The sequence below is a fragment of the Protomyctophum bolini genome (genome assembly GCF_963924005.1).
Source record: "Protomyctophum bolini genome assembly, chromosome: 23".
NCBI classification, from domain to species: domain Eukaryota; kingdom Metazoa; phylum Chordata; class Actinopteri; order Myctophiformes; family Myctophidae; genus Protomyctophum; species Protomyctophum bolini.
The window spans coordinates 19,886,748-19,904,420 of record NC_137884.1 but is presented as its reverse complement, the minus strand read 5'-3'; the positions used below and the strand labels follow the sequence as shown (position 1 = coordinate 19,904,420).

Below are 17,673 nucleotides of genomic sequence, written 5' to 3'. Positions count from 1 at the left end.
TGTGTGCATAGAGCCTATATAGACCATATTCACATGGCCACCATCTTGCCATTAGGTTAACGAAATGCCACCCCATTTCCACCATGCTTTTTCAATGCAAAATGCCAACATGGCCGCCATGTGAATATTGTGTCTATTGCTCCTTTAATAGCTTTCTGCTGGAGTAATAGCCTAAACAGGCCCGCTGACCTCTGGGTTCCTGGGAGCCGAGTGGGAGGCTAAAGCAGTGTTTTCTAATAGGAAGTCTGCAGTCTGGGGTCCATCCTGTGTGTGGATTGTTTTGACAGAGGTGCTTGTTTACCTCGCCAGAGCTCCTTCCTGTCCCCTCCTCCTCCTCCTCGTCCTCGTCCAATGACAGGGTGGCTTTGTCCGTGGACACAGAGACGGGACTCGAGGGATCATCTGGGATATCGTCGTAGTCGTCTTCGTTCAGCTTCTCTGTGAACGGAAAGTCGTGACATCTGTGACAAATGTGCCGTTTGCTCGACTCCACAGGAATGGCACTGAAGTCCTCAGTGTTCATTTAACATTGTAAAATGGATTAAATCTTGATATGTTAGTATGTGGAGCCTCACCTTTCACCAACTCTTGAACATTCCTGTACTGTGTGAGAGTTCTCTGAAGCTCTTCTATCCTCTGCTCCTGTATGTAAAAGGATTCTTTCAGTTCAAATCAGAGACGGGTCCCTAACCAACACATTCCCATGGTAAATCCTTCTAAGCGTATCTAATAGAGTTCTCAACAAGCCTGAAAATAGAGGGTATGCGCGTGACATCATCATCATACCCGGAAGTTATGCGGGAACGCCTACTGAGTGACCAAAAAAACGACTTTCTGGCCTTGTCAGCCCATACATCCAAACAGAAAAGTCCTATTTGATTGCAATAAATTAATTTAAACATTAAATTCACTTTGCCACTCGATCTGCCATTCACTTTATGCGTGCGCATACCCTCTATTAAGGCCCGACTCTAACTGGGCCCTACGGGGCCGCCCCGAGGCTCGGTCCGAACAATTATCATACTTCTAGGCCCAAAAACACGCCTGAAGGTCAGTAGAGCGAAAGCTTGCTAAATAAATACATTGATTGTGCAACAGATCTGAGTGTGCGTTGCTTCCCTTTCTTTTTCTCATGTTCCCTTTGTGGCACCAGCACCTCACTTACGTTTTTTCAGCGCATGAGCGGTGGTTCTTTTTACAATTTTGGCCCCAAAACACGAAAAGGTGTCGCTTAATGTCCTCAAAGTCATGCCTCCAACAAGCTTTGAACGGAGCATATTTGGACCCGTCCGCTCCAGAGGGAATGGCCACTTCCACACACGCAGATTTTCGATTGAGTTTTGGCCATTGTCGCCCGTTTTTCTTCAATAACACGGGCTATGAAGGCGAGTAAAGTTCACTTTGAGTGAACTTTTTTTCAGGGGTAGATGATTTTTGAGCGGTGCAGCCTCTCCTATTCACAGCTTTGTGTGTACGTTTGCCTGTCCGTTTGAGCACGGAATGTCCGTTTGAACAACATCAGACGTCATCATTGTGATGAAAGGCTCACGCTCACTTCAAGTGAGCGTTGTTGTGCTTTTTATTATCATAAACAAAGTGTGTTATTTTATTTTCACAGAACCCGAAGCTCGGCGTGGCCCGATTAATTAGCTTACATTTTGGGCCCGGCCCAAAAACGTCAGTCTTGGGTCGGGTTCGGGCAGAATTTGAGCACTCTAGAATGTACAAGTGGAAACCGAACAGCATCTTAGGAGAGCAACAGCGTCACAGCACCGTAACTGTACCTTCTCATTGTTGGCGGACATTAGGTTCTGCAATGCCATCTTCATCTTCAACATTTCTGCATCTAAAAAGAAACCTTGTATATTATGTCAGTTACTTTTCAGAAAATGGATCCAGTGAGTTATCATTTAGTTACAAGCTCTTGTTAAAACACATTGTGTGCCCAAGATGTCTGCGGACGTTCTTTTTTAATAAAAAGAATATATAAAAAATAAATGTCAAAAAAATGAATGTAAAACGTGGTGCCAAAGTTTGTGCTATTGCCATTGAGAATGCATTGGGCGTTTAAGTTAAATAACTCAGAAACTATAAAACATTTCAAAGTAAAAAGTTCCAGCATGTCAGCAGTTAGCTGAATTATAAAAAGTGTGAATGGAGTTTCTAGGTGAAAGTGCTTTTTTGAAAGTGTTGCGTGGGCACACAAAGTGTTACTTTTCATTGGTTCAATATTCATAAAACCCAGACAGAAGAATGTTGGTCGATGCAACACTTCTTTTGCACAACACTCGTACAACATGTGGAAGCACACAGTACGAGTTTACACACAATCTATGCCTCCCACTGAGTCAGAAAGCAGTGCATTGGAACTACTTCCAGTAATTAAGTCCCTTGGGTTCGTCATGGTTGTACAGTATGTGTGCACGCCGTCTCCAACAGATGACTCCGTCTCCAACCCTGTGGAAACCGAAGCTGCAAAACTGCTAAAAGCTAATTTTCCAGAAGGCAGCGTGCACAAAGGGCAATATGACGATGCTCCGTAAGTGTGTTACAGGGCAGAGTAACATTATCAAGTTATTTATACGAGTCTAGTCTCAATGTGCGCATCGGTTATTCATGTCATCAAAGTTGTAAGTGCGGAGGCAAATAAAATCCCGATTTCTTTTCCCCACACTACTGATAATTCGGTCATGGGTTCACTGCAGAATAAATGAGAGCCATGTGAAGCCCAAATGCATTCGTAAATCATCTGTTTTTGCAGTCTGGTTCAGCTTCCAGAGGCCTTGTGTGACTGTGTCTATCCGTGCAAGAAGCGTACATAGGGTGGGGTCTCGGAAAACATTTAGATAATGTGGGATCATCTCTATAATGTTTGTAGTGGTATCTTGAGAATTGCAGCATGTATGCCACTCTAAATATGTATGCATGTACTCTAAATAAATGGCATTCCTCTGCTAACAACGTAGATAAGGGAAAGTCAGCAGTGCTTTGAAAGAGCACATGATCCTGTTCAAACATGCGTGGTATGAGACCTATACACAGTAGTTCTAAGTGTCAATTTAACTCAGAATAACACTAAGGATTTTATCGTGTTGTTCAGACAATTAAAGAACTGAGCAGAGGGGAAGAAGCTCCTCTTCAGCTCATTACTACAGCGCATGACAGCATGAAGGGAAAAATATTTTTAGGGGAAGTTCCATCTCTTTAGGTCGGGTTGAAAGTGCAGTCGGGATAATTACTTCAGAAAGGACCCTTAAGGAAGGGGGGGACTACCAGTTGTTGGAATGTGAAGTCTCTTTTAGGCTAATCCTTATAAACCCTACTGAAATATTAGAATTCGACTCCCCCGCCTGGATAGATGAGGATTCCAGAGCAACCATTAAAGAACGTCTCCCACCTCTCTCTTCCGTGTCTTGGCGCTCGCCCCCGAGTCTGGTCTCATCTTTTAGCCTGCTCACCTCCCTCTCCCTCTCCCCCAAATGCCTCTGCAGAAGCTGCAGTTCTTCCTGTGAGGGAGAAAAAGAAGACAGTGAGTCACAACGTCTCACCAAGACTTTTAAATCAGCCTAGGGAGAGGGGGAGGATGTGAATGAACCATTTTGATACGCTAAACTAACTCCAGTTTGTTCAACATGATGAATAGTAGCAAGGTAACCTACATGTGTTCAAGTTTAAACAATGCAAGATGCCTTTTACGACTACTACTACAGTAACTGCTCAGTATCTTTTCTGATAAACAAGGTGCCATTTTGTATAGTTAAAGAAAGTATGAAAGTATCTAAAGGCCAGAGCTTGCATCTTAAACAAGGCACACTTACTGTTTACAATGATTCAAGGTTTGTCACTCATACAAGTGAAAGCGCTGAAGCAGAGAAACAGGCATGCTCCGGAGACAATAACAAAATATATCAACCTGTAAGTATATATATATATATCAATATATAATAGCCATCCTTTGCTTCAGCCTTACACAGAGACAATTCCACAGTAACGGGTCGACACATACGTTAACACAGGGGTTCTCAACCCTTGGGTCGCGACCCCTAGGTCGCGGGGAGGGGGTCGCGAGACATGGCCACAGCATTTCCGTGGGTCCCCAGCCAAAAAGGTTGAGAACCTCTGCGTTAACAAGTGCATGAGATTATCTGAAATTCGGAACGGCCGTAGGAGGACGGTGGAAGCACTTACAGGAAACGTGGTGAAAGTCAGGAAAAGCAGTGTGCAGCAGCAGACAGAGAGGAGGTTTTTAGAAGGCCATTAGGGAAGAGAGGAGCAGGGCAAACTTCCATCACCTCCTCGTCTCCAGTGAACCAGCTGTGAGAGTGTTTCCACTTTGAATGCTTAACAGGTTAGCTTGGTGAAAGACATGCCCGTCAGAAGAGAGGGACAAGGTGGAATGGAAAGGTACAAAAAGGAGGAGGCAGGAATAAGTAAAGAAACCAGAGTGTAAGCACAAGGGAAACTGAACAATTAACCATCCTGTACTAGCAAGGCATGTTGAAAAGTTATGTCGCTAAAAGGAAGGAAGCACGCACGAATCCAATTCGTCTCCATCTCTTTGATCATTTTACCGGGTGCACGTTCGGGGAAGACACTTTTAAAATCAGACAATACCAGCACTCACGGAACTGTCCTTTAAAAGGCACTTTATTGTTTCATTATAGGTAGGTACGGTATGCTGCAAACAGACAGCACAAGAACATACGCGTTTCGGTGTGAAGCCCGAAACACGTTCGTTGTTGTGTCGTCTGTTTGCAAAAGTTATGTCTCTGTACTCTTGTCATGCTTGGTCACTAGTGAAACGTGGCATACTGTAACTACAGTATGTAGCTTAACCAGTGGACTGCACACTCACTTGAGAATCTCTGAGTTTCTTCTCGCACTCTAGCCTTTCGGTCTCCATATCGGTCACCTTGAACCGCAGGTCTGTCAATTCCTCATATAAGCCCTGGGGAGGGAAAAAAAGACCCCCTTTAACCCCATTCTGACCCGAGATCAGATTCATACGAGGTTTTCACTGGACACACACTGGTCTGATTAACCCATTCTGACCGGAGATCAGATTCTAAAAATGTCAGTCGTTCTTCGATTTTTCTAAAATAGCAGACCTAAAAGCTCTTAGCGTGCCACTCGGTGGCACGCTATGAGCTTGTAGATCTGCTATTTTTCAATAGCTAAAGCATAACATGATGCTAACACCAAAATGGGTTCCCGGTCAGAATGGGTTAACCCGATTCACTTCATTACGCATGAATAGCAAATAAATAAATAAATAAACGTACGTGTTGACCTTGTAGATTTGCTATTTTTTGCCAAATGTTCACCCAGTGTATTTTCTTACTTTTTTTTAATACATCCATTAAAAACGTGCCCAGAATGGGAAGAGTTGTCAGAGCTCATGCGATTAAGCAACTTCATCAGAGTAACTTCTCACTGGGGAATTTCACAGTGTGTGTGTGGGGAGAGCGTATTATCATTTTATGATTTAGGCTTGAAACAACAGATACAGGATGGGGAAATTGGACAATACAGTGACAATACAGCAGAGCCGTTTCCATTGGGAATCAATGGTGACGCACTAGTAGCCAGTTGAGGTAGTCTGGCTAAAGCCAGACCGAATCAGCCGTTGGCACGACCGTGTGATATTAGTTACAGTTGAGGCAACAGGTAATTATTATTATCATCATCCTTCTCCTCCTCATCACCACCACCACCGAGGTAGCATTCCTGTCCAATACTTTCAGATAAAAGTCCCCCGCCGGAGAGCCAGAACAGCGCACATGGACACAATTCACTGACGAGAAGGAAACGTCACAGCCAATTAGCGCACAACTGCCTTCACTCCAATCAGCGATACTGCAAGAGAGCTGCGCCGCAGCTTGGAGCAATTACGAGTACACAGAGGAGAATTTGTGAAAGATGCGTCGTCAGTGAGGAGTCGGTCTCACGTTCGTCTCCAGACGAATAACACAAACCACAGCGCATATCAGCGACGGCGACGACATGGGGGAATAAATGGAACGTTCTGAGCCGGGGGCCTTGATTTGTAGCTATCGGTATATGGGAACAAGAGACAGAAAGAGCAAGGGGAGTGAATATAATGCAGTTCGGCTGCTCCGTCTAGTAGTCCCCGTGGGTAATGAGAGTCTGAAACCTACTACACACAAATAATATCCTCCAAATTTATGTCCAAGAGCTGGTGAAGGGTGCATGGAAAATATAACTCTCACCGTTCTCCCGTAGCCCCTCAGTGGGGAGAGGACAAGGGAGAGTTTATAGGAGGAAACAGCTGCTGGAGCAGGGGGGGGGGGGGGGTTGGTGGGGGGGGGGTTGGTGTTTTGCTCCCTTATACCGTATGACAGCTCAGCCAGAACCACAAAAGACGAGTGCGACAGACCCCTGGCCCCGATTCACTGTCTTTGTTTAAACAATGACTGGGTGGCTGCCAGGACTTCAGGATCATCATGCAGATCAAAGCAAAAAAAGGTATAGCAGCCATTGCAACGTCCCAACGTTCTGGGAAATATTCAGAGGTTTCCCATGTGAGGAGGTGTGTGTGTGTGTGCACGTGCGTGTGTGTATGCTTGGGCGGAGCCGGGAACCCTTTTGGTGTTTTAACTACCACCGAGTGCCACAGAGTGGCGCGCTATGAGCTTGTAGGTCTGCTATTTTTTGAAAAATCGTGAAAATGTGGCACAAATCTTTGAATATAATATTCTTTCAGAAGACTTTTTTTATTTCATTTCGACGTCAGGCCTAAAATGTGTGTCTACCTCGACCTCCTTGTGATCTCTCGCCACGGTGCAGAGCTTCAGTTTCAGACTGGACACCTCCGTCATCAGTTCCAGTTTCTGAGTTTCCAGTGTGGTCCTGTTCAACAGCTCCTGTGAAACCACAGACACGGCACACTCGATCAAGTCGCACAGTGGCAGTGGTGGAAAGTAACTAAAGTGCATTTACTCAAGTACTTTACTCAATAATAGAATTATTTACAATACAATAATTTGAAAACTTTAGTTACTATGTTACTTTGTAGATTTTGATCTGATTGTTACTTTGTTTGAAATTGCCGATCTTCACTCTCAATGCATCGCAGTGAACTTGTAGATCTGCCATTTTCAAAAGAAGTTTACACATTTGAAAACTCGAAATGGGACGTTCTGCATGAGAACATTCTGGACTTTTCCTTTTGGTACTTTAAGTACATTTTGAAGCCAATACTTTGTACGTTTACTCAAGTACATTTTGAATTCCGAAACTTTTACTTGTAACAGAGCACATCTACATTGCACTGCAGTGTTGATACTTTTACTTAAGAAGAAGTGCCTTTCCCACCACCAGTGATATGCTGCTGAGAGGGGGCCTCACCTGCTGGAGCAGATCCTCAGTGACGCTCAACTTCTCCCGGTGTTCCTCAAGGCACATGTCCAAGTCCCGGATCTTTTCCCCTTGCACCTCCACCTGGTCGGTTAGAACACTTACCTGGAACATAGTAAAGGCTTCGTTCATATTATGTTGTCACCCAAAACCAAAAAGGGTCTTTTTCTTTCAGTCGAAAGTCCATAGTTTTGAAATTAACTACATGGCGACACAGTATAAATTAGCCATGATGAGACATGGTCATTAATAGATTACCCGCACCAGAAAAATCACTATGGAGTTTCAAGCAAGCATAGGCCTGTCACAATTATAACAATTGCTCAATTGCAAACATTTAGATAAATTGTCATAATCGTTTTTATGTTCAAACATTTTCCCTAAATCGCAGAAATAGCAGATCTACAAGATCACATTGTAGCTATTTCCGCTATTTTCAATTTAATTTTAGCTAACTGTTTTGTCATGTTTTATTTATAATTCAGTTTATAGAGGCTATCAGTCTCTTTGACTTTTTTACAAGTTTTTACTAAACGGTATCAGTATCGGCCATGACAAAAAAAACATATCGGTCGATCCCTATATTCATATGTTCCAGTGTTCAATGGCAAAAAGTAAAAACACAATTAAATTGTTAATCACAAATATTTGTGTGACAATGAATCGTCAACCTAAATGTGACAGCCCTGAGCAAGCGCAGTACAGCGCCATCTACATGAACACCAATTTACACTTAATTGCTGTAAGGTGTGAGGTAGGGCCGCTCACTCACAAAGTCACAAACACACCTGGAGAACGAGACACTCCTTGTCACTTTCGAGCCGGGAGAGACGGTCCAGATAGACCGCTTCAGTGCTCACTCCATGTCCATTTGTCTGAAATGACAACCAAGACTGGCCTCGTCAGAAGGCTTAGCTGCATGTCATCGTTTTGCCATGGCATTTGCACATGCACATAATGTACCTGCCCTGATGTCAGCAGCTGTAACCGACTGGAAGCATAAGACATTCTACTGAATGTCGCTTTGGATTAGAAATAGATCTGGCAGTCCAAGAGAGAGGAGAGGAGAGGAGAGCTCTTGACTGTACTGTTGAGACGCTGGTCTGGCTACACACACTAGTATAGTCCAAGTCTGAAGTGTCATCATAGCCCACTCTTACCCATCCATCCATCCATCTTCTACCACTTTAGGGCATTCACTTCTAGTCTTGCCTAGTTTACTAGTTGTTTAACTACCTATATATTTTTAATAAATATTTGTACATTTAAAAAACTGTGTACATTGGTGACTATAACAAAAAAAACACTTTTTTTCTTATCAACTAGTACCAACAAGGTCGACTAGTGGATTTACTAGTCGACTAGTTGAATAGTCGACTAGTTGCTTAATGCCCTACCACTTATCCGTAGTCGGGTCACGGAGGCAACAGCTCCACTAGAGAGCTCCAGACTTGCTTCTCCACATTAGTAACTTCCTTCTGGGGTAACCTGAGGGGTTCCCAGACCATTTGAGATGTAATCGCTCCATCTGATCCTTGGTCTGCCCGGGATCACCTTTTCTTCCAGTGGGACATGTATCAAGGACCTCCCTATGGGAGACTGCTCGAGAGGCATCCTTACCAGATGCCCGAACCACCTAAGCTAGCTCCTTTCCAAGCGAACAGTCGGCTCTACTCAGAGTCTCTCTCTCACGTGACTGAGCTTCTCACTCTAAGGGAGATGCCAGCCACCCGTCTGAGAAAACTGGTGCCCTAACCCACCCCCACTGTGGAAACAAGCCCCTGGAACTTCTTTGTTTTATCCTTTTATAATGTTTTGACTGTAGTACTCAATCAATCAATGCTCGACAATTAAACCATATGGTTTTTCCCTGAGTAAGGAGTAAGTGAAAGCAGCAGTATGGAGAAGTATGTGAAGGGTCAATAGTACTCTCACATGTAATCGATTTGGCATTTGAATCAAAAGCAAACTCCTCTCTCACATTTCACACATGGAACACGAGGGCCGCGCGAGTGAGGAGGGCAAGAAAAACACAGACCGAGTCAACTTTTGCTCCGAGGATGGAAACTGCTCTTCCAGCAGCAGGGCTCCTGCAGAAAGTCTCCATCGCTCATATTGCACGTCATAACAATGCTCTTACAATAAACACAGTGGAGGTATCAGTAACCGGGGTCAGTATAGTACGAGATGAGGCAAAGCAGATCACATCACCGTGCGTCGGCCCAAGTGGGTCTCAAAGCAAAAAGGACAATAGGATGATGTGGGGGAGGGGCTCTATAATAACAGAGAAACATTTTGACTACACAGCAAAAAAAATAAACAAACCAAAAAATAAAATAAAAAAGTCCTTTTCATTACACTCTCAGAATGACATCTTTAAATATCCGGAGCTAACATGACTGAATCAACAAACCATTTCATAGGTCAACAATATATCGTCGACACATTCTTATTGTAGGGTGGCCATAAGGTCAACAATATAGGCCATATCCGAGTGGTTGGTTGGTTAGTGAGCCCCGCCTGGGGAGCCAGAGGCCCTGGTTGTCCCATATTTGTTTCCAGGCCATGTCAGCAATGTGTCCATGCGCGTCCCTGAGCAAGACTCTAAACCCGCTAATCCCCCCCCCCCCCCCCGCCGTAGAATCCAATGGCTCCTAGTCTAGTCGTTATCCACGTTTTTCCCCGCCAAGGTACTGGGGCTCCTTATGTGTGTGCTTTGCTTCCTTCGGGCCGTGTTGCCATGTCTTCTTATTATAAGCAACCTTGTCCTTGACTTGTTTTTTTCTGTAAAGTCACTTGCAAATAAATTATTGGTAGTTGCTGGTTGATGTTCTTTTGGTAAATGCAGAGGACGAATTTCACCTACATTCTATTGCACCTCAACACTACACACACACACACACACACACACACAGTACAATAGTGCACTTCTCAGAGAGTTGCCTCTCTTACCATTCCTCCCTGCAGCCACTCTGCCAGGCCCTCGGCGGTGGAGTCAGGGATCTGACAGCGCAGGTTGTCTCTCTCCTCGCCGTCCATCAGCTCCAGAGCGGCCCGCAGGTCCTCCAGAAGGTGCAGCGCCCGCAGGCTGCCCAGGAACGGGGAGGTGGGGGACTGGCAGTCAAACAGCCCGTTGGAGTAGTCCATGGCCTTGGAGCCTGAGGGCATTAGAATAATGATTGAATTGAAAAGAAAATTATAGCACTTTTCTAAGTGGCTCAGAGCGCTTTACAATGGCTCATTCACATTGGGAGGTGAAGTGGCGAACGGTCGACGCCAGCGTCCTCACTTCCCACATTCACACGCCAATGGTGGCGAGCTCGCACCGACCGACTCATTGGAGGCAATGTAGGGTTTAGTGTCTTGCCCAAGGACGCTTCGACATGTGGACACTGGACAGGCTAGTTTCTTTTAGCTTTGATAACTTTAAAATTTTCAAGCATATACAAGACCCTACGACCCTACATGGTCTGTGCCCCCCCTGAGTGAATTCATTAAACGAAAACCCGATACGGGAATCAGTACCAGAGCAACAACTCGAGGAGACTGCGAAGTGCCACACCGGCAAACAACATTCGGCCAAAATGTCCTCTCAGTACAGGGTTGTGTAGCATGGAATGGCCTTCCTCTGCGTATAAGGGACTGTGCTACATTTCCCTCATTTCCCTCTTTTAAATACAATCTGAAAAAATGGTTGCTTGAAAACCAAAGCTGCAAACATTTATGATTATTTTAGGTGTATTTATTTATTTGCATTGTCCTGTCCAAATCAATATATAAAGTAAAGTAAAGGAGGAGCCGGGATTCAAACCACCGGCGCCGATCCACGGATCATTGGAAGAGATGCCGTGTGCTCGTATGTGGAACAGATATAGCTTATAACTCAAAGTTTCTCAAAGTGGGTGCCGTCACTGCCGTGGCACAAGTCCAAGGGTGCCGCAGAATACTTTGATAATATTTGGAATTAAATGAACATCACTTCATCATTTTCAGTCTGCCTTATACTGTATCTTAGGGGGAAATATTTGCATATTTACATACCGAAATATGACATAAGATTCAAACAAGTAAAAGTGTAATTTAGTGGTGCAGTGGATTAAAGTTATTTGAAGGGGTGCCCCGAGTCAAAAACGTTTGAGAATCAATGATTTAACAGTGGTTCTCAACCACCGTAAGTTCCACTGTGTAGCTGTCTATAATCTCCTAGGCTACCAGCTGTCTGACAGCTTTTTAAATGTCAGCCCTCATATGACAATGTCCAACAATAATGAAAAGAGAGCTACGGAAATGTAATCTAAGTGTTGCAAGGAGAGTGCATGGAGAAGTCGGACTTAATGGGAGGGGGCGTCATGTGATCAGGAGGACGTCATGTGATCGGCCATCTCTTTCCCATTGGAAAGGTCAACGCTATAATTACACACATCAGCGGAAAAGTGGGGACAATCAAGACAAATGGCCTGTTCGGCTCATCTGCAAAGCATGGCGTCTGACCCAAAGCGTTTTGTGTGTGTGTGTGTGTGTGTGTGTGTGTGTGTGTGTGTGTGTGTGTGTGTTATATTTCAAAATCCTTATACAGAGAGCTTGAATAATCATTAGTTTGCTACACTGCTGGGACAATGGAAAACTCACTATTTCTCATGGCAGAGGAATGCTCTCTGAGCACGTCAGCACCATTTGAGCACAACTTGCACAAGTATTATTCCATAATGCTGCGGTACTGTGCATCTTCAAGAGAACTGCATTAACCACTTAGGCCCCATTTTCAAAAATAGCACAAATACATAGACTATCTACACAGGCTCACAGCGCCTACCCATTGTGAGCCTGCCTTGGAAAAGAAAAATTCACAAATCTTTTGAAAGTCTGATAAACAAATGATCAAAATTGGGACGCCAGATTGAAAGTGGTGAAGCTGTGTGAACTAAGGACAAATTGTTGATACTTCTCATTGGCTCCTTCTAATGCAATGCTTTCCAGATGTGACTCGCTAAACCCCATATATGGTATGCCGTGTCCACTTAAATAATGCTATAGGCTGGATGTGATGCCAAAGCAAGAGTGTACAGTTACCTGCGATGATGCCGTCCATTTGTTCCAAAGCAGCTGCCAACATTTCGCTGGCATCAGACATCATCTTCTCAACGGATCTGAAAGAATAAAACAAAAAAAGTAGTTTAGCGAACAGCAGGGGAGGAGAAGGAAAGCACAAGACCACAATCTCCTTGACCAGTTCTAGAGACTGCCGGAATGACAATCCTTGAGGGTCAAATGAGAATATACATAGACTTGAGCATATATAAATCAAGATTTAAGTAAAACTCTGTGCGTGGCTGCGTTTACATATATATTCCACTTGTATTCAGAATGACTGCTCAATCAGAATACAAATGCTCATGTACAATTTAGGCATTTAGCAGACGCTCTTAGGGCCATACTCATATTTTACCACTGTTTCGGCGCTGTAGTGCCGAAATGATTTCGGCTCGTCAGAAATTTTCAGTAGCACCGAAGAACCGACTTTAGGACGGTACCCGCCACCCCCTGGACCTCAAATGACGTCACATTGTAGGCTCTACAGAGCCGAACGGACTTTTATTCGGCTCTAAAATAGGAGTATGAATCGGCCCTTAGTCTTAATCCAGAGCGATTTACAATAACACCCCAATCGTCCAGGACAAAGTTCACCGTCCTTTCTATTCGTTTTATCCAAAAGACGAAGTTTATTGATATGAAAACCGATCACATCGCTCCACAGCCTAGGAGCGCCTGTTGCGCAATCCTCGATGTTGCGCAACAGTGGGACGTCATCGAAAATGTTTTTGAAGAATCGAAGAACGACTGACTTTTTTTAAAAATCTGATCTCAGGTCAGAATGGGTTCATCAGACCAGTGTGTGTCCAGTGGAAACCTCGTATGAATCTGATCTCAGGTCAGAATGGGTTAATCATGCCTTCCGTTGTCTGTCGGTAAAAGTGCTCCGTTGCTATAAATCGATTGGGCGCTATGATTTAATGGATTAAATAACCCCGGGCAATCGTGTGTGAAGCAGGAACAGAAAAGCATGGCAATAAATCAAACGGGAAGTGAGGACGCTGGCGTCGACTGTTCGCCGCTTCACCTCCCAATGTATGAATGAATGAACCATTGTAAGCGCTTTGAGTAGGCACGTAGTGCATAGAAAAGCGCCATAAAAATGCAATTCATTATTATTATTATAAATACATAACATACAAAGTAGTTATCATGAATCATACGTAAGGTAAGAATGTAATAGTGGAATATCTATATAATGAAACTATGCATATATATACTATATAGAGCTATGTTTACATAAAGATGCTATAAGTCTACATAAAATGCTATCTAAGATACATAAGTTGAGCTTTTATAGAGCGCCGAAGTCCCGACGTCACTCGCTCGTCCCCTCGATTCCCCTGGTTAACGGAAAAAAATTCTCTATGGAGAATAACATGGGGTGATCTTAATATCGTTTCATATAAGCTGTCTCTGCGTTATTGTCAGGGAGTCTTTTTCTAGCGAAAATGTAACTAATTCAGTAGCCGTAACAATAGTGTTTTCTCTCAGTCAGTTGATTCTTCATATCCATATGAGTGCAGCGGCCTGGATGATTTGTTTATTTTTCAAACACAGTTCTTATATGAGGCCGTCTAAAATCCCCCTATGGGGATTACAATGCAAATAAAAAGTACATGAACCCGTGGATTTGCGTACCGATATCGACGTCAGACTTTGGTGCTCTATTGTCCATTGTAAGGTGAGACATTGCAACTCCATGCTGTGCATAATCAGCTGTAATTAAAATCCACGGCAAGCACAGTAAATACAATTTACTTTGCTCCATCTGTTTCATTCTAAGAAGGCTTTGATCAAAAGGTTTTGCGGGGTCCACAAAACAGCATGATACCCGGCTTGTATAGTTGTAAGACGTTTTTAAATGCCGCTCCGCTCCGCCAACCTAAAGCCCTCGACTCAACAACCCAAAGAGTAAACAACATCATCAGCCCCATCTCAGGCTTCTAATAAAATGTCTACCAAAGACCACAGAAGCTTTATTGACGACGTTATTAAGTCATGGCCCATTACCGGGCTATTCCTAGAGGAAATCTAGGTCAGTACTTCACAATTTACATTAGTCTTCCTTCAGCTTACTTTCGTTGATTCTGATTTCATAATCATTTGGCCACGCACCCCATTCTATTTAGTTTGTTTTTAATTCAGGACAGTAGTCTACACTAACATTCTCACTGAGTGTTTATTTAACTCGGAGAGGGAAAGGAGAGCAAAATAAAAAAGAATATTTTGTACACTGAGTTAAAAGGCCTGTAAGGGTCAATTTGGACCCCTTGTGGTCCCACCCCAATCCCGACGTTGGAAAAACTGTCTCACTTTACAGTGCTGTATAAATAAGTAATACGTAAACAATAAGCTGTTCAAAAGGAGATGATGATAATTGTGTTTTGCTAATTACAAGTTCATATTTATTTTTCTTCCAGTCAAAGACACCGGCCATTTGAGAGAGGTTGCCTAATTTCTACAACTGCAGCTCCAGCCCCCAGGGCTTACTTCCGGAGGGGCCACGCGGTCACTCAAAGGGTGGTGGAGGGTGGGCTCCCATCTGCAATAATGGCACTATTCTCCCAGGGGTCTCGGGACTTGTAGCACTGGCATGCTTGGAATCTCAAAACTTCCAGAACAAACCTGAACAGCAGCAGATATAATCATGTGCTCTCTCATTTAGGCATACCTAAATTGACCACACATCACCTCAAAATAAGATCCGGTATGAGAGAGATAGATTGATTATCTATACATACATACACATAATCTTTTTTTCTTTTTAAGGTCTTGCTTGGTCTACAGGAGAACAAATAAATAAATAAAATCTGTTAGTAGCCATTAGACACACACACTCTAATTGTCCATAGATTCAGGTCTCATGGTATCTGGGGCAGGGACTGGGACTTGGATGAAATGCGTATTCTGGGGGAGAACGTTTGCCGAAAATAGCCAATCCTCAAGCTCACAGCGCGTCGCAACGCAGCACATTGTAAGCTTGTAGAGCGCCCAAAGAGAGCAGGCCCAAGAACGCCGACCCTGATCAACTAAGTGTTAGTTTACCAGAGGGTTTGACTCAGCGAGTATACAAATGGACTCCCCCCTCTGGGCCAGCGTTACGCCCCAAAGAGTCAAAATGATCCCCCCCCCTCCATCTCAGTGGGAGGGGGGTCTCTTGACAACACAAGGGGCTTTGAGTGCCCAGTTGCCCCATTTCAATTGTAGACACAGAGTAACACTGGATCAGGTTTCCACCAAAACACAGTCACACTTTACATTTCCATGTAATTGGCACTACCCCATAAACCTGTCATTTATTGGAACAACCAAGAATTGCATCCAAAGTTATGCATCAGCACATGAAACAATCCCTCCATTATGGGGCTCACTACTCCACAGCACTAAAATGGAAATCGTGCCCTTTACAAAAAAATAACACAAAAACGATTGTTCAATGAACATTCCAGAAATTAGCCTATCTATGACGCTTGAACGTAAGACACTTTGCTCCGTTTAGCAGCTGGCACAAAGATTTAGGGTGGAGCAGGGCCACAGGGATATTAATTACCAATACATTTTCTTTCAGAAGGTATTTCCGTAGTATGACAGCAAGCTATCGTTCACTTACACACCAGGGTAGTAGGAGATGTATTTGGTCAGCTGCCCGTCTCAGACTGTGGGAGAAACCCAACTCTTGGCTACTCCATAAAAGCAACAGATTTTCGTTTAAAGAACGTAAACATTCAACCTCTTCCCATGTGAATACTACTATTAGACTAGTATTAGTCACTACCACTACTTTAAAATGATCAGTAGTGATGTCGGGGCCATCGACTCGCGACCCCAACCTAACCCCGGAGGTAATTTCATGCGCATACTGTAAGCATGCACATTTGGTGTGCATTTGTCCGCACATGCAATGTATGAAGCCTAGGGCTATGTAGGGGTTTTGTAACATTTTTTACATTTTTGTAATAATAATATGCTTCTTCACAAGACTGTTCAACACTGACGAAAAAAACCCACAAACCCATTTAGTACACACAGAAAAACATATCACCAAGACAATACTGTCTTCTGTGTACTGTAGTACACAGAAGGCCATTCTCTCAGCCTCGCGGCATTGTTTATGCCGCGATAACGATAACCTGAGGGTTCCTACTAAAACGGGCTTTTTTCCCTCCATATTTGTTACAGGGATGACAATTCCAGCAGATCATAATGCGTAGAATTAGGGATGCACCGAATATTCGGCCAACCGGAAATATTCGACCGAATAGTGCCAAAATAATGCATATTCTGTATTTGGTTTAGTTGATTTCAGAGCCTAAACCTGAACAGTCAAAGAAACCGGGGTTACCTTTTGACATGATCAAAATGCAAATCATGTACATTTATGTAGTTCTAAAACAAAGGCACAGCCATGACAGCATTGGTACAAAGAAATAAAAGAAAAAAAGGATATAATAATATGAATCATATTAGGGCTATTGAGTATTCGGTTTCGGCCAAAAAGTTTCCATTCGGTGCATCCCTACGTAAAACTATCATTTTTTTCATTGCCCCCATCGTCCCATCCTATCATGTGATTCAAGTTTTTTATTTCTATTTATTTGACCTGTGTTTATACAGGTGAGTCCCATTGAGATACAAAGCATCTTTCATGAGGGGGCCCTGGCCTGGGGAGCAGCACTACAAAGTGACATTAAGCAGGAGGATAATAAGTCTCATGTGAGTTTTCGGCTTTCATAAAATGAAATCTTAATAGTCATCATGTGATCGGGAATTCGTTGAAAATTCAATTTGCAATGTGCCATATTGTTCTCTTCAAATAAGACCAACTAATGAAATCAGAGGGGCAATAAAATGATGACAACACAGGAATGTTATTCTTGTTGTCTCCACCAGGCCGAAGGCATGGGGAGAGAGTTTTTTTTTGCACTCCGTCGGTCCGTGTGTGTGTGTGTCCGTCCTCCCGCACGTGCGTGTGTGCGTTACCAGCTAATCTCCGGCACCGTTGGCCCGATCCATGCACACACTCCCTAGATGCCAACGATTAACCTCTGCCCCAAATTTTCCTGAACGGCCTGTTATAGCGCCACCAGGAGACCGACTTTTGTAAAACACATTTTTTGCCATTACTCCTCCAGATTGCGTCCAAAAATCGCGCAAATCGTTACAGTCACTATCTCTATAGTCATTTGTTCAAGAAGGATCTGT

General features: G+C 43.6%; 1 protein-coding gene across 3 annotated transcripts in view; it reads right to left on the bottom strand.

Annotated features, from left to right (window-relative positions):
- The window catches only part of LOC308310955 (liprin-beta-1-like), a 39,250-nt gene that overhangs the window by 15,795 nt on the left and 5,782 nt on the right, over positions 1–17,673 (bottom strand). For 2 of the 3 annotated variants that reach the window (XM_080757435.1, XM_080757436.1), the window contains exons 2-11: positions 12,448–12,524; positions 10,330–10,535; positions 8,166–8,252; positions 7,369–7,482; positions 6,774–6,884; positions 4,856–4,948; positions 3,398–3,506; positions 1,785–1,846; positions 576–642; positions 302–438 (exon numbers count right to left, since the gene is read on the bottom strand). In XM_080757435.1, coding sequence (XP_080613561.1) covers positions 302–438; positions 576–642; positions 1,785–1,846; positions 3,398–3,506; positions 4,856–4,948; positions 6,774–6,884; positions 7,369–7,482; positions 8,166–8,252; positions 10,330–10,535; positions 12,448–12,511 — 1,050 coding nt within the window. In that variant the 5' untranslated portion in view covers positions 12,512–12,524. The remainder of the gene's footprint in view (positions 1–301; positions 439–575; positions 643–1,784; positions 1,847–3,397; positions 3,507–4,855; positions 4,949–6,773; positions 6,885–7,368; positions 7,483–8,165; positions 8,253–10,329; positions 10,536–12,447; positions 12,525–17,673) is intronic. The other variant, XM_080757437.1, reaches the window with a different exon arrangement.